We start from the raw sequence: 21,669 nt of genomic DNA, 5'->3' as shown, positions 1-21,669 counted from the left end.
GTGGGAAAACAGAACTAGTGTGAACGGGTGATCAATTGTCATCATGGACTCGAAGGGTCGTCTTAGTTTATTGTGCTCCAGTTCCTCCTGGTTTGATTGAGCCCTCAACCTTTCAGATGGGGAGAGAAGGGCACTGCAAATGAACAAGGAAAACTAGAGGTGACACAAAAAATTACTTCAGCCAGAATAAATAAAAAGTGAAAATCATTTCCATAGGGGATAGCTGAGATGAAAAATGTAGACAAGCATGTAAGGATGTAAAAACAATGGTGAGTAATTATGATTCAGTGAAGGAGGTTGGAAGAGACTGGAAAAGAGGAAGGGAGTATAAAACGCAGATGACTGTGCCATAAGTTGACAATCCAATCTTCCTGGGACTCAAATTGGACACAGAACCAAAAGATGTGGCTACAAGATGCGGCCGCGGTTGTTGCGGCCTTACAACACCAGAGACCCAGGTTAGATCCTGACCACGGGTGCTGACTGTACGAGGTGGCCTATCGGGACCTCAGTGCTGGATTGCCCCTTGCAGCTGGGGTTCTGGAACTCCAGCCTGGCCAGAGCCAGCAGACCCGTTCCCATGGCCAAATACCAAGGCCGACTTTGCGGGCTGGTGTAGATTAATCGCATTAGCTGATTTGATCGTGTCTGCATTCAATGTACATCCAGTCCGGGTTTTCTATATATCAAACACAGAGAGTTGTGAGTCTGTGGAATTTTCTGCCTCACAGGGCGGTGGAGGCCGGTTCCCTGGATACTTTCAAGAGCGAGCTAGATAGGGCTCTTAAAGATAGCGGAGTCATGGGGATATGGGGAGAAGGCAGGAACCAGGTACTGATTGGGGATGATCAGCCATGATCACATTGAATGGCGGTGCTGGCTCGAAGGGCCGAATGACCTACTCCTGCACCTATTGTCTATTGGCTGACATATAATGAAACGTTAGCCTGTTAGTTAGTCCTCGAGTCCAGAGATAATGTGTTCCCTCTGTGCATATACTTATTAAAGAACTTGTAGTTCAAGTTGACTGACTCTGTTTTAATACAACTTGAACAGCTGGTACCTCAGCTCCTCCTAAGCCGACTGTCCCAGTATCGGTGGACTCTATTCAGAGACCGTGACCTCTGTTGGTCCAGCAAACCGGATAATCCAGAAAGGCTCTGGCACCAAGGGTACCGGTAAATCGGTGGTGGACCTGTACTTGTAAACTCTTGACAAGTACATTTATAGCAAGTTTTAAATCGTATAAATTCGCACAGGGAATCATCTTGGACAACTTAAAAGCATAACAGTGACAAAAATCTGCATCTCAGCCAACAAAAATGCCATGGAATAGTCAATTGACATTTTCACGTTACACAATGAGGTACAAACCTGTAACACAATTAACTTATTTTAAAACTTTCATGTCACACAGTACAGTCAGGTCTAATCATGTGGCCCCATTGTGGTTTCAGTACTCCATTTTAATATACGGTGCCCAATATTGAAGACACTGGTCTGAGACATTTATAGAAACGTTTCCCTATTAAAGTAGACTGCAAATCTTTACTACAACTACAACGGCTCGATACTCAATTTTTTCTTTGATAATCCCATTCCGCAGATTCTAAGACTTTGCTGGCCTTTAGCACATTGATCTTGGCCATAAGTTCCCATTGTTTCTATAGAAGCTGCCTTACAAGTTAGGCATTTGGCTGCAGGTCATTACCAACTTCTCGTGATTAGCTTTCCAGTTACACATTGTGCTTTGTAGATTGTGTTGGATCTGTAAGAGCCTTTTAAAGGCTTTCAGGCTGACTTCAATTTGCAGCTTGCCCTAAAATACAATATGTGCATGACCCTCAGCAAAAACAAAACTCCTGGGTTAAGGTTTCCCTCCAAGGAGACAGTGAACTTGGGAATGAGGGATGAGATATTAGAAAAATAAAGTAGATAAACTAATAAGTCACTTAATGTCGAAAAAGTGCTCATTTGAAGATTAGCCACAATTGTGCAAGGGGTTTCTCACACCCCTGCAAAGAGCTGTGAACATTTTGGCGCCATTAAGCAATATAAATGACACTTATTTCTAATCTTCTCCGAATAATCTGAAAAGCAATTCATATAGAATCTCATCTCCTTTTCCACCAACTATATCCGAAAAGAACAGCTCTTCAGCCAATTTGCTCTGTAAATATTTCCCGAGAGATTAAACAGCAAATTCATGTGAAAATGATGTACACAAATCGCTACTTCACGCTCTTGTTTAATCTAATGGAACGCTCATCCAGTGTGAAGTGAAGATGAAGCAAATGAAATTTATAAAGTTCTCATAAGGCAAAGTAGCCGTGTCCCCATCAACGTGACCATTCAGAAAATAAATAGTCACAAATGTTACGTTAAAAATGTCTGTGATCATTTGCAACGTTCAAGTGGATGCAATCCAACATGGTAGTCAACGCATTGAAGTACAATGCAGGCAGATATTATAAAACTTACTCTGACTATTATCAAAGGTAGACAAAAATGCTGGAGAAACTCAGCGGGTGCAGCAGCATCTATGGAGCGTAGGAAATGGGCAACGTTTCGGGCCGAAACCCTTTATCAGACGGATGACTACTATCAACCTCGCCAACTCCTTCACCACAGAGTTTTTAATTTCTATTATATGATTCGTTGCATCAATACGCTGTCCTACGACGCCATCTAGAGGACATTTCAGGGACTGATATTAACAACTTCTGAAGATGAATTGACCAACAAAAATTGCTTCGGAAATACATTAAAATCGGTATCAGAGTGGGGGAATTGTTCAAATGAAGGCTGGCCAAACCGTTAAAAAAAAAATGGCGAGGGAAATTATACAGCAACATTAACGGAGGATACAAGTTTGACCATGAGGAGCAATTATATACTTGAAAGGTGAACATACGAAGGGTTTAACAATGGAACAAAAAGAGCAATCAAATAGCTGCGAGTGTACAATTGATTTTGAAACAATCTCAGTTTGGCAGATGAGCAAATTTAGCTTTAAAAGAATCCTTCTTGAAGAAAAGGCATAGAAGCAACAGCATTCCTTACTCTCCGGTTCTCATTTTTTAACCTAACCCAACCTTAATATGACATTCAATCTATAACACTTTCAAGGCATGAAATTATTATTGCATTTGACTCCACACAAACTCAAGAACGCATGGAGTTCTGCCTGGCTAAGAATGGAAAAAAACTAGACTGAAAGCATTCAAGGTATGCATGGAGGGTAGACACAAAATGCTGGAGTAACTTAGCGAGTCAGGCAGCATCTCAGGAGGAAAGGAATAGGTGACATTTCAGGTCGAGACCCTTCTTCCTACCTGTCTGCATCAGCCAGAAGAAGTCAACCCAAAACGTCACCTGTTCCTGTTTTCCAGAGATGCTGTCTAACCCACTGAGTTACTCCAGCATTTTGTGTCTATATTCAGTGTAAAGCAGCATCTGCAGTTCCTTCCTGCACACGAATGGAGAAGGACTTGGTTTTAAAATGAAGAAACTTGAGTTCTTACCTTTCGACAGCGAGGATTGGGGCAGCTGAACATATTTATTTCTTTATCCAATAGTGCTGGGAAGTTGCAAAATGGGCACCTGGAACGTTGTCAGAAAGCAATAAATTAAAAACAGTACAGATGGACTTCATTAATTCTAACCATTAGACAGTCCCAGGCCCCAGTCTCTGGACACTGGCTTCATCCTCCACCCTGACACCATCCCACCAAGTGTGTGTCTGTGTCTGTGTCTGTGTCTGTGTGGCTCTTACCTCAGACACCAAGTGTGTGTGTGCGTGTCTTTGTGGGTGTGTGTGTGTGTGTGTCTGTGTGTGTGTGTCTGTGTCTGTGTGTGCGTCTGTGTGTGCGTGTGCGTGTGTGTGTCTGTGCGTGTGTCTGTGCGTGTGTGTGTGCGTGTGTGTCTGTGCGTGTGTCTATGTGTGTGTGTGCGTCTGTGTGTGCGTCTGTGTGTGTGCGTGTGTGTGCGCCCGCGTGTGTGTGTGTGTGTCTGTGTGTGTGTCTGTGTGGCTGGGATATCTACCCGCACATACTAATTCCACTCCAATCCACGGGCACAGTCATGTCCACCTGCTATTCCCTGGCTTCAGTCTCTGGCCATGACCTTACTCCCTCCAGCCGCCAACCCCTACCCCTCCATCCTCTGCACTCTGACCCCATCAGACTCAGTCCTGCACCTGTTGTCTTTTCCGTAGCAAACAATCAGTAGCATATTTACCAGGTCTATGGCTAAAACTGTTAAATTCATGCCATGCAACATCCCTTTAGTGCAGAAAAATGCTAGAGTAACGCAGCAGGTCAGGCAGCATCTCTGAAGAAAAATAACAGGTGCCATTTTGGGTCGAACCCTTCTTTTGCTGTCTATCTTCAGTATAAACCAGCATCGGCAGTTATTTTCCTACAAATCCCTTTAGTGCACTTTCAACATTGCAGGTCAGTTTGCCAATCTCCCTTCATGGAAATCAGAAAGAGTCTTATTACTGTGGAACATTCATAAGAGGATGTGAGATGTGCGCGTAATTTTCACAATTTGTTTTTCAATTGTGTTTTTTTTTAATTTCCTGCAAACACCAATTGCTCTAGTCTAAAGATAATAACCTAATCAGAGGGTAGATAAAGCTAGACATTGGACTCTGAAACATATTAGAGAATCAAGATCCAAAAACAAAACGCCTGGTGCTAATCGAAGATGTGACTGATATTAAGATGGCACTCCAGCAAACATGTAGGTTTGTATCTTTAAGTGCATAACTCAGATACAAAAGAGAGGCATCTCATCTGAACATCGACTACAATAACAGAGAGCACATAATCAAGGGCAAGTTCCATTTATATTTCTGACAGCACTGTGATTCCAGATAGACTTGATCCCCTTTGTGGAAATGAGGGCTTTCAGAGGGCTTTCAGAGAAACATTTCCCAAGCAAACCTGCGCACTAACCGATCTGGCCGTCCTCGTTTACAGTTTGAGACAATAATGATTTGCAAACGTTCTAACGTGCAGATTATTCTTTCACTCCACAGAGAGCGTGCTAGTTGGGGTCAAGAGGTTTTGGAGTCAAAGCTCATAGCAGAAATTAAAAAAACAAAAATCTAGGCAGAGGGAGGCAGCATCTTTCTGATGAAATGTTAAACCAGGGGTTCCCAACCTTTTTCATCCCGTTTACCCCCAGCAACTTTAATAGCACATAACAATGTTATTTCACTTATTTATGAACAACTAATGATGAACAGATACCGACCGGTAAACCAGAACCAGTCAATGAGAAAACGGTACTTCAGTCACCAGTATATCAGACAATGAGAAAAAATATGAGCAAATCCAGAATCAACAAATGTGACCCCTGGGTAGGTGAAATTTACCCCAGGTTGGGAACTCTTGTGTTATCATGACCTTGTTTATTCCAACACAGAAAATCCATCGTCATTATCCCAAAGATAAGCAAAACTGTCCTGTGACAGTTATCCATCAAATAGCATCATTAAAACCGATCCTATCATTTATCAAGTTTGCGAGAGCAGGCTGTGCACAAATTGATCGTCACATTTCCTGCAGTGCAGTGACCACACTTCATTGCTTCTAAATCACGATGTCTCGAGTCATGAAAGAAATGGAACTTTCCCATTCTTCATATGAAATGAATATCAAGACATCAGGCAGACATGTTACATTCCCAGTTCTAACTCTTGAATATAATAGAAGCATCGTCAGACACCAACCGGACAAGTTCATCAGCACAGGCCGTAGCAACCGCCTCCTCTGCTTGGCGTTCGTAGTATTTGCATAGTATGTTCTCTGGCAACACCTTCTCCAGCTCACCATTGAGGAACGTGCATGTACAGCAACTATCCATGCAGCTCAGCTGGGACTGCAAAAAAAGGAAATGTTGACATTGACACAATGATCATCGAAATTTGGCCATCACACACTGATCATCAAATGTTCCAAGTTTATATTTGTTCGAATTTGCACGGAACACTTTGTTGCCACATGTGGCCAGGCACAGTGAGATTCTTTGCTTGCACACCGAAGGTATTTAAAACGTCGCCACATCAATGGTGCTGACAAAGTTACAACAGTTCCCCTGCAGTTCATGTAGACATAAGGAACTGTAGATACTGGCTTACCAAAAAAGCCACAAAGTACTGGAGTAACTCAGCAGTCAGCCAGCATCTCTGGGGAACATGGATAGGTGACATTTCGGGACAGGACCCTTCTCCAGCCTGAAGTTACCTCAGCACCTTGTGCCTTTTTTTCGCTCATTACATCATTACAATAATCCAAACTGATTACTCAAATTCTAAAAGGACCAAATTTGAATTGAGATCATTGGGCAGTGAATGAGTAAGATATATTTTTCAATACTTCTTTGTTTGAGAGGAGTTTTGATCTCTGATAAACCATCACAACCCTTCAAATAACACCATTATTTTGAATCTGTCTACGAGATAGAAGATCAGACAATGCCCTTAATGAGAGGTGGTGCAAGCTCAGATATGAGGATGGCCTCCTCCTGTTAAAATTGTCATCCTTACCATTGGAGTTATCAACTTTTTTTTTTTAAAGGCATCTAAAAATCAGCTCATACCTGGCCAGCTCCAAACACTGCTTCCTGCGCATACCTCACGAGGCATTCTTTACAAAAGAGATGACCATCACTGCATTGTGTCAACTCCTCAAAGGCAAATTCTCCATAACAGCAGCCACATTCAATCAGCTGTCCATCCTGCAGACAACACACGTGAATTTATTACAGGGTTTTATTTTAATATATGCGAGTTCTTACATTTCTCCAAATTAATACAAGAATGGAATACAGGATATTTTACAAATAATCTCTGAATAATCCAGCAACATTAAATCATCATAAAGCACAAGTCGAAGAATCATAAGTAGACAAAAAATGCTGGAGAAATTCAGCAGGTGAGGCAGCATCTATGGAGTGAAGGAATAGGTGACGTTTCGGGTCGAGACCCTTCTTCAAACCCGTCTAAGAATTATAATGCTTAGAATAATGGAAACAACTTGAGAACTGCAGTTCTACTCCAAGGATGCAATATACACTTGGACAAAAACCAGGAAACAATTTTAAACAAAAAGCTTTTTAAAAAAATTTTTTTTAACACTGGAGACCAGAAGTGGCAATGTTTGTTCACAAATACTCACCTCAGACACCAGTAGATTAAAAGCAACCATGGAGGAGAGTGGAGACAAAGTCTTAAGGGATTGGACAGGCTAGATGCAGGAAAAAATGTTCCCGATGTTGGGGGGAAGGGGGGAGTCCAGAACCAGGGGTCACAGTTTAAGAATAAAGGGGTAGGACTGAGATGAGGAAAAACTTTTTCACCCAGAGAGTTGTGAATCTGTGGAATTCTCTGCCACAGAAGGCAGTGGAGGTATACAAGAGAGAGTTCGATTTGCCTCTTAGGGCTAATGGAACCAAGGGATATTGGGAGAAAGCTGAAACGGGGTACTACTGATTTTGGATGATCAGCCGTGATCATATTGAATGGTGGTGCTGACTCGAAGGTTCGAATGGCCTACTCCTGCAACTATTTTCTATGTAACCACTACCATCGCAGTAGTCTGCAGCTCTCTGATAGTTATGGCTTAAATTGTTAAGTAGTTCTCATTTTGGGCCTTCAATAAAACTCCTGATTTTCCAAGTGTAGATAGGGTTCTAAATTGACTTGAAGCCAACCAAGGGAATACTCTGGTAGACATAAATGCTGGAGAAACTCAGCGGGTGAGGCAGCATCTATAGAGCGAAGGAAATAGGCAACGTTTCGGGCCAAAACCCTGTTTCAGACTGATGTGAGGGTGGGGAGGAGGGGCGGGAAGAAGAAAATAGAGTATTCCCTTAAACAAGGGAATACTATATTCCTTCCATTCCTGCTCCAATCAGACTATGTCTTCTGTGCATTTGAGTCTTAACTGCCCAGACATTTTAGAGTCATGGAAACATACAGCACCGAAACTGGCCCTTCGGCTGTTGCCACTGTGTCACAACGGTAGAGTTGCTGCCTTACAGCACCAGAGACCCCGGTTCGATCCTGACTACGGGTGCTGTCTGCACGCAGTTTGTACGTTCTCCCCGTCACTGTGTGGGCTTTCTCTGCCACACTACAAAGACATCTAGGTTTGTTAGTTAATTGGCTTTGGTAAATTTGTAAATTGTACCTAGTGTGTGTAGGATAGTGTTAGCGTATGTGGCGTCATTGTTCGGCGCAGACTTTGTGGGCTGAAGGGCCTGATTTGTGCTGTAAGTCTAAAATCATCCACACTGATCAAGATGCACAAATTTAGTTGGTCACATTTGCCAGCATTTAGCCCATATCCCCCTAAACCTTTCCTCTCCAAGTACCTGTACAGGTGTATTTTAAATATTATTGTACCTGCTTCAAATGCCTCCGCTGGCAGCTCATATCCACCACTCTCAGTGAATAAGTTGCCCCTTGGGATTGTATTAAATCTTATTCCTCTCACTTTAAACCTATGTCCTTTGGTTCTCGATTCCCCTGCCTGAGGTAAAAGACACTGTTCATTCACCTTATCAATCTCCCTCATGATTTGATACACAAACCCTCACTTGTTGTATTCTAGCGCATAGGATGCTGTATGTTCCATATATCACTTTCGCCAACTTGATTCCCCTTCTGTGGGACAAAGCCTAGATGCACTCACCCCATCATCTCTCCTCATCACTTTATACACCTCAATAAGATCAGCCCTCAGCCTCCTGCACTTAAAGGAATAAAATCCGAGCGTATCCCTATAGTTCAGGCCCTCGAGACCTGGCAACATCCTCGTAAATCTTCCCTGCACTCTTTCAAGCTTCATGAAAACCTTCCTCTAGCAAGGTGACTAAAACTGAACACAATACTCCAATTGTGGTCTTGTACAAATGTAACATATGTAACATAACGTCCCAACGTCTATACTCAATCTCCTCACCGATAAAGCCCGTAGTAGTAGGCCCCTCTCGGTCATGACTGACCATGGGTGATGCATCCTGGTCGGAAACGTTGCCTATATCCTTCGCTCCTTAGATGCTGCTGCACCCGCTGAGTTTCTCCAGCACTTTTGTCTACCTTTGATTTTCCAGCATCTGCTGTTCCTTCTTAAACACTGTCACGTCCTGCCTTGGTTAGATTTCCCAAAATACAGCACTTCACGCTTATCTGCGTTAAACTGTATTCCTTTGTACAAATAATTTTAAAACTTTGAAATGCTACAAATAAAAAAAACAAGTGCCAAAAATACACACCCCAGTGTGATCAGCACCCGAATTGAGAATGGACAGTCCCACATCTTGTTCAAATCCCCATTGCTGAAGCCAGGAGAGGAAATTAACTGAGCTTTCTTTAAGTGCTTCAATGAAAAATACTCTCTTGCTGTGCTTACATCCTCAGCTTTCATCAGTTCTGCAAGAAATTTATCAATCCCCCCCTTCTCTGACAACAGGTTCTATCAGACACATCAAGCTTATTATTTCTCCAAGTATCTTCTTTGAATGTGTAGTATCCTTGGGCGTTTGCTTTGCTCAAAAGGTAAGCATTTAATTACAGCATTTCAAGCCATAATCCAATGCTTGAATGATTCTTCACATGCCTTCGTTCAAAGTGGAATCCAAAAGGGCAGAACAACTTAACTATTTAAACTGCTCGCTTCCGAGGAGATGCATCAGCGCTTTTAGACGCACAAATTGAACATTCTGATGGTTCCCAGCATGACCACTTTGGAAAGCAAGGCTGCCTATAAATGATTCATGAAGTTTGGAGCCACTCTAAAGCTGGAGATTATAAACAAGAAAACCGTCTTGAATAGTCAAACAATTTATACTTGCCTTCTGATATTGTTCTTCATTCATTTGCATAGCAAATTGAAAATCTGCATACTGAAACAGAAATAGATTTATAAATAAGAATCCAGCAGCGAGTCACATACTACTTCACATTCCAATATTCTCTGCTTCTAATGCTTCATGAAAAAGTCATATCCTGCTATGCCGATAAGATTAATTGCAATCCTGCATTATCCATTGCGATTTCTTCATGAAACAAGAGAAACTTAGCATACTTATTTCTCCAACGACAACAGGTAATGACATTTTGATTATGTGTATACTGTTCAAAAATAGTTATTTTTCCATCTTTGGAAAAATCTCACTCTTCTGTAAATCCTTCTCTGTTTTTCATATTCAATCATGTTCCTCAATTCTGCACCCCTCGGGTTTCATAAAACTGATGCCATGAGAGATATACATGTAAAATCTGGTGAAAAAATATACAATACAAAGCAAAACGTGAATAAAATGGATGGGGAGGAATTGGGAGAATGAATGTGGAATGGGTAATTAAAGGAAAAGAATGATTGCTGTCAAATAATCAGAATACCGAGCCATGCCAATCTATGCTCAACCAATGTAGATAGAACATCTCAATGTGCTTATGTTGAACTATGATGGTGTTAAAGCCCCACCACCATTATTCAACAAGAGGTGGCCGAGAAAGTACACAAAAATATAACTGATACATGTGTTTCAAAGATGATGCAGTTTCAATGAGACATATGGACTGAAGGAAAATTGAAGTGATGCAATGAATTTAATAATTAAACAGGAAAGACGCATAATAAAAAACAGGACAGTTAAAGAACTTGTTTGTCACTGATAATGGAGGCAATTATCACCGAGTCAGCATCATACAGCATGGAAACAGGCCCTTAGCACAACTCGACCATGGTGAACAAAATGCCCATCTAAGTTAGTCCCACTTGCCTGCGTTTTGTCCATAAACATTTCTTATCCATGCGTCTGTCCAAGAGTCTTTTAAATACTGTAATAGTATCTGCTTCAGCTATCTCCTCTGTCAGCTCCTTCCAAATAACCATAAGCCTCAAAGTGAAAATGTTGCCCCCTACGGTGCTATTAAATCTTGCCCCTCTCACCTCAAACCTGAGTCCTCAGGTTCTTGATTCCCCTACCAGGGGAAAAAAAGACTGTACATTCACCTCATGACTTTATAAACCTCCATAAGATAACCCCCTCAACTTCCTGTGCTCCAAGGAATAAAATAGCCGTCTTCATATGAATAGCGCAATGATTGGACATGTTTCCAGGGAAAACAAAAGTCCTCCAGATTTTAGGCTAGGCCACACGACATGAACTTTCAGAGCATTAATCTGACACGCACAATCTAATGCCCTTCACCAGCTTATGTTTTCCTGATAAAAAATATCAATTACCTCTTCCATTTCCTTCATCTTCTGATGGAAGAACTCCAGTTCTTGCCGTACTAGTGGATGAAGGCCATCCTGATCATACGATCTCCAGTGTCGTCTTTTGTTTTCCAGAAAGCGCATCTGTCTCTCTATTTTAAAGGCACCTTGGAAAAACACAAGCAAGAAAGAGAGGCCGATAAATGCTACTTCTTATTTTCCTTCTCACAAAGAGAACCCGTCACATTCAAATGAATTTGAGGCACACAAAATGAAGGCTTGAGATGTTTGTGAGATATTCAATGTCAGTAGTAATAAACTAAAAGTGGAATGATTTTAGTTTGGTTTAGTATATTGCCAGGCGCGCTGAGGTACAGTGAAAAGCTTATTTGTTGCGTGCTATCCAGTCAGCAGAAAGACAGTACATGATTACAATCAAGTTGTCCACAGTGTACAAATACAGAATAAAGGGAGTAACGTTTAGTGCAAGCTAAAGTCAAGTAAAGTCCGGTTAAAGATAGTTCGAGGGTCTCCAATGAGGTAGATGATAGATCAGAACCGCACCCCAGTTGTTGGTAGGATGCCTAATAACAGCTGGGAAGAAAATGAGAAAATTATGGTAAGACTATCTGACCTCTGGTACAATTTTGCTCTTGAAAGATTTTATTTTTCCAATGTTGAGTTGAGCTGTGTTTAGTTTATTGTTACGTGTACTGAGGTACGGTGAAAAGCTTTTGTTGCGTCCTAATCAGTCAACGGAAAGGACAGTACATGATTACAATCGAGCCACCCACAGTGTCCAGTCACATGATACAGGGAATGACGTGAATAAAGTTTAGTGCAAGATAAAGCCAGTAAGGTCCGTTTAAAGATAGTCTGAGGGTCTCCAATAAGGTAGATAGTGGTTGAGGACTGCTCTCTAGCTGTTGGTCGGATGGTTCACTTGCCTGACAACAACTGGGAAGAAGCTGTCCCTGAATCTTCCAATGTATGGAATTCACAGCAGCAGTAGGATTATCAAGCATAATAAAAGGATATATCACCCTCGCTACAAGATAACTCTTGTCAGGCTATTACATAACGTTGCCGCAATGACTTTCCGATACAAGAGTTTTGAAAATCTCCATGAAGAATACATAAAAACATAAATAATTTGTAACAACGCATGCAATTTTTCACCAAAATTCCATGAGAGAACTTCAGTAATGTTGTGGCGGCACCTGGTGCAAGCCACGGGCACAATGAACCCTCTGGTCTGGAGGGGGGCGTCTCGGTGTGGGAGGCGCTAGTCAAGGGGTTTGTACCCAAGTTGGTATTTAAGGCCGGGCAACGCCCGTGACCTTCGAGCAGTAGGGAGCTGTATCGGAGAGAATAAACACGTCTCATGCACACAACTTGTGTCCGCTTGGCTTATGGCTGGACTCCTGCGAGTCTCCGCTACAATGTAATATAAAAATATAACAACTTTGGTCATTTTAGAGAAACTACTGCGAGATACTAATATTTTCCGATAAATACTAAATTATATTCAGCAGTGTTGTGTGTAATATATTGAGTGTATTTATACCATCTGTGTCTCAATGCGCTTGTGTTCATTAAATGATTTATTTTCTAAATTATTGAAATTTAAATAGAATTGGGGCCATTCCATTCACTTAAACCAGCCAACATTAAAAAATTAAACTTCACTTATTCGTGAGACACATCCATTTTTAATTGGCCAGTCTTTCAGCATGGGCACTTCGCACTGTAGCAGCTTTCAATTCTCACCCTGTTCAAATTTGAAACTGATTGAATTAGACGAGCTCATTTCTTTCCGTCGGGTCTTTTTCTGACTGGATTGCGGTGAGTTTTCTTGCCACTGCTTAATGGCATCTGATAAGGCCTACAAAATAAACAGCAGGAGGAAAAATGGTTAAAACACCAGCTGCTATACTCAGGACAAAACCATCTTGTCATACAAAGAAAACTGCGCTCATCAATAAATAAAACAATATGCATCATGGTGCTAATGCTGCTTTTGCGAAGAGTGACTTTAGACCTTAGAGATAAACAATAGACAATAGGTGCAGGAGGAGGCCATTTGGCCCTTTGAGCCAGCACCACCATTCAATGTCATTATGGCTGATCATTCCCAATCAGTACCCCGTTCCTGCCTTCTCCCCATATCCCCTGACTCCGCTATTTTTAAGAGCCCTATCTATCTCTCTCTTGAAAGCATCCAGAGAACCTGCCTCCACCGCCCTCTGAGGCAGAGAATTCCACAGACTCACCACTCTCTGTGAGAAAAAGTGTTTCCTCGTCTCCGTTCTAAATGGCTTACTCCTTATTCTTAAACTGTGGCCCCTGGTTCTGGACTCCCCCAACATCGGGAACACGTTTCCTGCCTTTAGTGTGTCCAAGCCGTTAATAATCTTATATGTTTGAATGAGATCCCCTCTCGTCCTTCTAAACTCCAGAGTGTACAAGCCTAGCTGCTCCATTCTCTCAGATACAGATACAGCATGGACCCACCGACTCCACACCGATCACCCTCTACACTAGCATTATCCTACACACTTGAGGGGCAATTCACAATTTTATAGAAGCCAAACAACCTACAATCCTGTATGTCTTTGGAATGTAGGAGGAGACCTGAGCGCCCAGAGAAAACCCTGGCGGTCAGAGGGAAAACGTACAAACTCCATACAGACAGCACCTGTGGTTAGGATCGAACCCGGGTCTCTGGCACTGTAGGCAGCAACTCTACCGTTGTGCCACCATGCCGCCCACAGTGATAACCAAGGAAAATATAAGATTAGTGACAATCACCTGCCCATCTAAATAGAACTTAGGGTTGAAACAAAACACTTTCCCATTTATGGAAGCCAGCAAATGCAAGAACATTTTGACTCAAGTTTACCTCTACTCAGTCTAACGCATCCTCACCATTACCTCAATAAATGTTGCCAAATGACTCAAGGGTTCAGGCAGTGTCCAGTGCAAAATTAAGTGCCAGTTTTACGCATCTTCAAGTTTCATAAATATATTCTTAAGTGCAAGAATTGCAGACTGCAATGTGATTAGCCACCACATACATAAAGTTGACACAAGGACACATTTTGGACATGCTCATCATTGGCCACAGACAGCCATAAAACGTAACAGATATGCCACGCCACTTGAGAAAACACAAACCTTGCGGGTGATTGCATAGTGTCCCTTGAGCTCATGTAAAGCCCATTTGATGTCTTGACTGTTGAGCATTTTGAAATCTGACATGAGGAGGTCAGAAGCCTGAAGGAAGCATTGTTGGTTTACAGGCACAAGTTTCGAAAAGTCAAAGAAATCGATCTTGGGTTTCTGTTTAACAGAAAAGACATAACGCTGATTACATATATATCCTTTGCTTTGAGGAAAAGAGCATATTAATATTTGCGGTTGACTAGTTATCTGGGAGAGTGTTTATGAATGTCCACGCTGGTCGTCACAGAGTTGGTAGGCAGGCCTTTTGGACCAGCTTACCCATGCCAATCACATGCCCTATCTACACTATTGCCATCCACCTGCATCTGGTCCATATCCCTCCAAACCTGTCCTTTCCATTTACCTGGCCAAATGTCTTTTAACCATTACCTGTCTCAACTACCTCCTCCAGCAGCTCGTTCCATATATCTACCACCCTTGTATAAAAAAAGTTGCCCCCCAGGTTCTTAATTCCCTTACTCTGGGTAAAAGTTTGCTGCCTGACCCTCAGAGTTGCTCCAGCACCTTGTGTCCTACTTAATCAATAGGCGAGAATAAGCCCAGTTACCTCTTCGTTACTTTCAAGCAAACTGCTGCTGTGGGTGAAAATTAAACTTTTTTTCGGATAATCAGGATTTTCTAGGAGGTGGTTGCACAAGCTGAAAAACAAGAATGAAATGTTGGTACACAGGTTTATATGTATATAACATTCTAACTAACGATCTATTTTCTTCAGAAAAACAGAACCCTCTATTCCACAACTTTTAGTGACTGATTCTTGCTTGCACAATATATAATAGGTAGTCAATGCACAAACAGATATTGTTAATATTATCTTCAAAAAAAACTTTTCTTCACTTGTTAAAAGTTCTCCTGAGCTATCCTATGTATCCCTAACCAAAGCTATGGTCAGAAGCCATGTACTGTTTGTTTGAGGCATCTTTCTATTTCATGTGTTCATCCCCACTAGAGGCGAGTCTTGGCTCACTTTCTCTCCTTGGATGGTTATGAATAACATTATATTTCAGAGAATCACTAAGTGAACCCAGAAGCTTCCACCAAGAAACACTGAAAAATGGGAGTCATTCATCATCTTAATATCAACTTCATATAAAAAATAGCTCTCCGACAAGAACGACAGAATTTTGGAAAAGGGGATGAGTTGTGCACAATTGTCTAAGATTAAACGCAGTTGCAGAAACTTCCCATCCTTCTCACGACTGAGTTTTGGACAAGCAACATTGCTGATAAATTATTACCCTGCAATAACAGTTTTCTAGTTTTGCAGTTTGTTATTCTTTGTACCATGCATTGTTGATTCTAATTTCAACTCATTTGAAATGTTTCAGGGGGTGAGCTACCAGAACAGAAGCAGGACTGACTAAAACTGCAGTGCCACAATTCCTCATTGCCCATTAATCAAAAAGCTAAATTAAATAAACAACAATGATGTGCTTACACATTTAAATCCCAGATTTCATGTGTTGTAATCAGCTCTTCAACAAATTGTTCTTCTATTTCAGGAAACAAATTCACCTGCATGAAAAATTCAAGTTCAATGAAAATTATATTTTGATTTAAAAAAAAAGTCAAAATAAAGGCAATTGTGAAGAATGTATCTGCCTCCGAAACAAACAGTTGTTATTGCTTATTAGTTTATTGTCACATGTACTGGGGTAGAGGGAAAAGCAATCCAGTCAGCGGAAAGACAATACATGTTTACAATCAAGCCATTTACAGTGTATAGCTACATAATAAGGGAATAACGTTTAGTGCAAGGAAAAGCCAGCAAAGTCCGAGCAAGGATAGTCTGAGGGTCGCCAGTGAGGTAGATAGTTCCCTGGTTGCGGTAAGTTTATCACAGACTAGAGAATTGCTGTTGGGACGTACTGACCTGGCACCGAGGCTTTTGTATGGGCTACTTACACTATGCTTATGCAGTAATTTTAATTTTAGTTTTAGTCACAGCATGAAAACAAGCCCTTTGTTCAGGCTGGCCATCGATCACCCTTGCACTAGTTCACTATTATCCCGCTTCGTATCCGACACACTGGGTGCAATTTACAGAAGCCAATTAACCAACAGAGATAATGCCTGATTGGTTGAGTTACTCCAGCACTTTGTGTCTATCAACCTATAAACCTGTACGTCTTTGGAATGTGGGAGGAAACCAGAGCACCTGGAGAAACATAGAAACATAGAAAATAGGTGCAGGAGTAGGCCATTCGGCCCTTCGAGCCTGCACCGCCATTCAATATGATCATGGCTGATCATCCAACTCAGTATCCCATACCTGCCTTCTCTCCATACCCCCTGATCCCTTTAGCCACAAGGGCCACATCTAACTCCCTCTTAAATATAGCCAATGAACTGGCCTCAACTACCTTCTGTGGTAGAGAATTCCAGAGATTCATCATTCTCTGTGTGAAAAATGTTTTTCTCATCTCGGTCCTAAAAGATTTCCCCCTTATCCTTAAACTGTGACCCTTGTTCTGGACTTCCCCAACATCGGGAACAATCTTCCTGCATCTAGCCTGTCCAACCCCTTAAGAATTTTGTAAGTTTCTATAAGATCCCCTCTCAATCTTCTAAATTCTAGCGAGTACAAGCCGAGTCTATCCAGTCTTTCTTCATATGAAAGTCCTGACATCCCAGGAATCAGTCTGGTGAACCTTATCTGTACTCCCTCTATGGCAAGAATGTCGTTCCTCAGATTAGGAGACCAAAACTGTCCAGGTGTGGTCTCGCCAAGACCCTGTACAACTGCAGTAGAACCTCCCTGCTCCTATACTGAAATCCTTTTGCAATGAATGCAAACCCAAGCTAAGAAAACCCAGGCTATCACAGGGAGAACGTACAGACTCCGCACAGACAGCACCGGTAGTCAGAATCAAACCTGGGCCTCTGGCACTGAAGCAGTAACTCTGCTGTTGTGCTACCCTAAGTAGATAATGGGAAGAATAAAACAGATTCAGGTGGATTTAGTGTAAAAATGGTGCTTAAAGGTCAGTATTGGACCAAAGGACATCACCTGTGCTCTCTCGCTCTCCCTCTCTCTGACTCCAATAAGAAATAGTTAAAATCCATCCTCAACAATATTCAGCAAACACCATCATTGCGAAGATTCTGCTTTGACAGCACTGCTGAAGTGCTTGTACATATGATACAGATTTCAAGTTTCTGCTTGCATTGCAAGTTTGGCGTGTTGTGCCCACAGCTGCAGTAGTGCCTAACAGAAAGCAGGAGAGTAACTAGGCAGAACCACCATTAATCTAAAGTAAACATAGAAAATAGAACTGTACAGCACAGGAGCAGGCCCTCTGGCCCACAAATATCTGTGCCAAACAGGATGCCAAGATCAACTCTTCTCTGCCCGCAGATAATCCATATCCCTGCGCCTATCCAAGGTCTCAAATGCCACTATCCTATCTGCCTCCACCACCACCTCCAGCAGTGGGTTCCAGGTACTCACAACCCTCTTTAAAAAAAAACTTGCCCTGCATATTCTTTAAACTGCTCCTCTCACCTAACAGCTATGCTCTCTAGTATTTGATATTTCCATTCTGGGAAAGTGGTCTGACTATCTATGCCTCTGAAAAATGTTACATACTTCCACCAGGACTCCCCCCCCAACATTTCAGAGAAAACAATCCGGCTGTCCAACCTCTCTTTGTTGCTAATGCCCATTAATCCAAGCATCATTCTGAAGTCTGAAGAAGGGTTTTGGCCCGAAACGTTGCTAATGCCCACTAATTCAAGCATCTTTCCATCATTCCGATAAATCTCCTCTGCATCCTCTCCAAAGCTCCCTCATCCTTCCTGTACTGGGGTGACCGGAACTGCACACAATGCTTGAAATGCAGCCTAACCAAAGTCCTCCACAGCCGCATGACTTCCTAAAGGGCCTGCCCCACTTAGGCGACTTTTTCGGCGACAGTCACTGTCGTGGCGTGACAGCGAGAAACCGACCCCATACGACCGGCTGCCACCAAGTTGACGTCAAGCTACGACAAGCTACGTCAACCGACATCCCAATTCGTCGCGACACGACATTTCTTATAAGTTTCTTATAGAAACTTACAAAGTTCTTAAGGGGTTGGACAGGATAGATGCAGGAAGATTGTTCCTGATGTTGGGGAAGTCCAGAACTAGGGGTCACAGTTTAAGGATAAGGGGGAAGTCTTTTAGGACCTAGATGAGAAAATCATTTTTTACACAGAGAGTGGTGAATCTCTGGAATTCTCTGCCACAGAAGGTAGTCGAGGCCAGTTCATTGGCTATATTTAAAAGGGAGTTAGATGTGGCCCTTGTGGCTAAAGGGATCAGGGGGTATGGAAAGAAGGCAGAGATGGGATACTGAGTTGGATGATCAGCCATGATCATATCGAATGGCAGTGCAGGCTCGAAGGGCTGAATGGCCTACTCCTGCACCTATTTTCTATGCTTTTATGTTTCTATGTCAACCCATGATAGCACCCACGACAGCCCCTACGACTGTCTACGACAACCAAAGTTACCCTACGTCAGCCCGACCCTGACGGCGTTAACTGAAGACAGGTGGAGCGGTGGACTTTTTTTTCCAAATTACGCTACACGACTTCTCGTGACGGCGATACGGTCGCCGGTTGACGTTGCATGACGTGGGCTGCCGGCACTTGGATTCAACGAAGTCAGCACCCGGCAACAGCCAACGTCAGATGGCGACAACCTACGACAGCACCTACGCCAGGAGAAGTCACGCAACGCCAAGCTAACTGTCGCCGAGAGGTTTTGAACATTTCAAAACCAAGCGGTGACACGAAAAAGGCCACGACACTCGAGGCAACAGCTCACGACAATACAGGCGTCACGCCGCTTCCCCCCCGCCACCATGTGGCAACGTTGCCCCGACCAATGAAGGCAAGCGTAAGTTATACCTTCTTTAGCACGCCATCTATTTGTGTTGTCGTTATCAGGAAGTTCTGGAATTGGACCCCAAGATCCCTTGCGAATTATTAGGTAAGAATTTAAATGCTCGGCAAAATGCACTAAACTGGAAAAGATTCCTTAACAAATGGCAAGAACTTACTGTTTCTTTCACAAGTGACTGTAAGAGTTCACTGGTTTCGTCAGCAGCTTCCTCAAGGTTTTCCAGGTCCATTATCATATTGTCTAACAAATCTTCCCCCTGCTGTTCCTGCACGATTTGATCGTTGTCAATTGGCTGAATCTCTTCTCTGAAAGCTTCCTGGGCAACGTCGGGCTGCGGCGGTACAGGGTCTTGCTCTGGCGCCACATTCGCTTGTGCTTCTTCCCGCTCCACTGTCTTTGCCGCTGAACAAAGTGGAACGTCTAGTAGTTCCACCTCATTTAATCGCCCAGCTGGAGGCTCACTGGGACCAGCAGCCGCTCCAGGGTCCACCCAATTTTGTTCCTCATTCCGCTGCTCAAGTTGGTGCTCGGCAGCAGGGGCAGCCTCCACGTCTATGGGTGGCTGAGGGTGGACCTCTTCTGGTCTGACCCGAGCTCCAACCACATCTGACACAAGTTGGTTTCGATTATGTTGAGTCACGATGATACAGCTCCTCTCCTCTCCAAAGTTTCCATTCGCTCCCTGGTTTTCCCGTGGTTGATCTCCCTGTTGGATATTTTGCCATTCTGATGCAGGCCGGATGATGATCGGAGGTCGCATTTGTCTCTCTGGTGGCTGAAAGGGACATGACAGGTGAGCACCAGTTAATGACAAGTGCACGAATTATAACAGCAAAACTTTGGAAAATAAGGAGTAACATTGTTGTTGGGATAGTCCCAAATGGGCAACATTAACCATTGCTTAACGGCAGGGCCAGCAGAGTGGTGCAGCGGGTAGAGCTGTTGCCTCACACCACCAGAAATCCGGGTTCGATCCTGACCTCGGGTGCTGTCTATGTGGAGTTTGCACATTCTCCTTGTGACCACGTGGGTTTCCTCCCGGTGCTCTGATTTCCTCCCACATCCCAAGGGCATGCGGGTTTGCAGGCTAATTGGTCTGTAAACTGCCCACTTGTAAGACTTTTGTCTACATTTACTATTATAGTTTCCTAACTTGGTGTCATCTGGAAAAATGAATACGCAATTCTAGTTTCATTTTTACATCCATGTCTTTGGCAAGTATGGTTAAATACTTAGGAGCCGGATAATTCCATGGGGAACACCATTTGAATACTTCAGTGTTGAAGTAGGAACTGCAGATGCTGGAAAATGGAAGGTACACAAAAATGCTGGAGAAACTCAGTGGGTGCAGCAGCATCTATGGAGCGAAGGAAATAGGCAATGTTTCTCCGAAACATTGCCTATTTCCTTCGCTCCATAGATGCTGCTGCACCCGCTGAGTTTCTCCAGCATTTTTGTGTACCTTCCATTTGAATACTTCATCTCATCTTAAATAATGCTTAGGCAACTCTCATTATTTTTTATGTGGCATGTTAGCTCAAGGAACTTTGCGGAGGTTTTCGACAAAAAAAAAGACACAAGTGCTGGAGTAACTCAGCGGGTCAGGCAGCACTCTGGAGAACATGGATAGGTGACGTTTTGAGTAGAGACCCTTTTTCAGACTGGGTACCTGAAATCCTGGTTGGGTCCAAACTGGGAGGCCTGGAAACAGAGCTGGAAGCCACGTGGCACAAAATGGCGTCACAGGCATAAACACGAGTGGCTATGGCAGTGAGTCTGGTTCAGAACAATTGTTGGAGAGCAGGAATCAGTCTGAAGAAGGGTTCCAGCCCAAAACGTCAGCAATCTCCAGAGATGTTGCGTGACCCACTGAGTCACTGCAGCACTTTGTGCCTTTCATTTTTACATAAGTCACCACCTGCAGTTCCTTTTTTCTAGGGCTTATTTTCTACCATAGTTTGCAAGAAGGCACAACATCTCAAAATCTGATCCCCCATCAGCAAGAGGCAGCAAAACGCACAATACCTCAATTAGTACAACATCTTGGTCTTCTGTCATTTCGATCTTAATGGGCACAACTGGTGGATCGTCCTCCGAGTCAGAATCATCGGAGATGGTGATGACTGGTGTGCTGCGAGAGTCCCTCCATACTGTCACAGAAAGTGAAAAACAATTTCAGTTTAGTTTAGAGATACAGCGTGGAAACAGGCCATTCGGCCCACCGATTCCGTGCCGACCAGTGATCACCCAGGAAACAATTTGTCTCAGAAGGATTTAGTGTTTAAGAAGGAAC

General features: G+C 42.9%; 1 protein-coding gene across 2 annotated transcripts in view; it reads right to left on the bottom strand.

The window, feature by feature from the left end:
- Nucleotides 1–21,669, bottom strand: part of rnf216 (ring finger protein 216) — a 124,503-nt gene that overhangs the window by 78,861 nt on the left and 23,973 nt on the right. For both annotated transcript variants that reach the window (XM_055651053.1, XM_055651054.1), the window contains 11 exons: nt 21,402–21,526; nt 19,534–20,151; nt 15,925–16,001; nt 15,034–15,124; nt 14,418–14,582; nt 13,011–13,125; nt 11,268–11,407; nt 9,868–9,918; nt 6,610–6,747; nt 5,741–5,889; nt 3,525–3,603 (listed from right to left, as the gene is read on the bottom strand). In XM_055651053.1, coding sequence (XP_055507028.1) covers nt 3,525–3,603; nt 5,741–5,889; nt 6,610–6,747; nt 9,868–9,918; nt 11,268–11,407; nt 13,011–13,125; nt 14,418–14,582; nt 15,034–15,124; nt 15,925–16,001; nt 19,534–20,151; nt 21,402–21,526 — 1,748 coding nt within the window. The remainder of the gene's footprint in view (nt 1–3,524; nt 3,604–5,740; nt 5,890–6,609; nt 6,748–9,867; nt 9,919–11,267; nt 11,408–13,010; nt 13,126–14,417; nt 14,583–15,033; nt 15,125–15,924; nt 16,002–19,533; nt 20,152–21,401; nt 21,527–21,669) is intronic.

This window comes from Leucoraja erinacea, chromosome 20 (assembly GCF_028641065.1).
Source record: "Leucoraja erinacea ecotype New England chromosome 20, Leri_hhj_1, whole genome shotgun sequence".
In the NCBI taxonomy this organism is placed as follows: domain Eukaryota; kingdom Metazoa; phylum Chordata; class Chondrichthyes; order Rajiformes; family Rajidae; genus Leucoraja; species Leucoraja erinaceus.
This window is presented reverse-complemented; position numbering and strand designations above follow the sequence as displayed.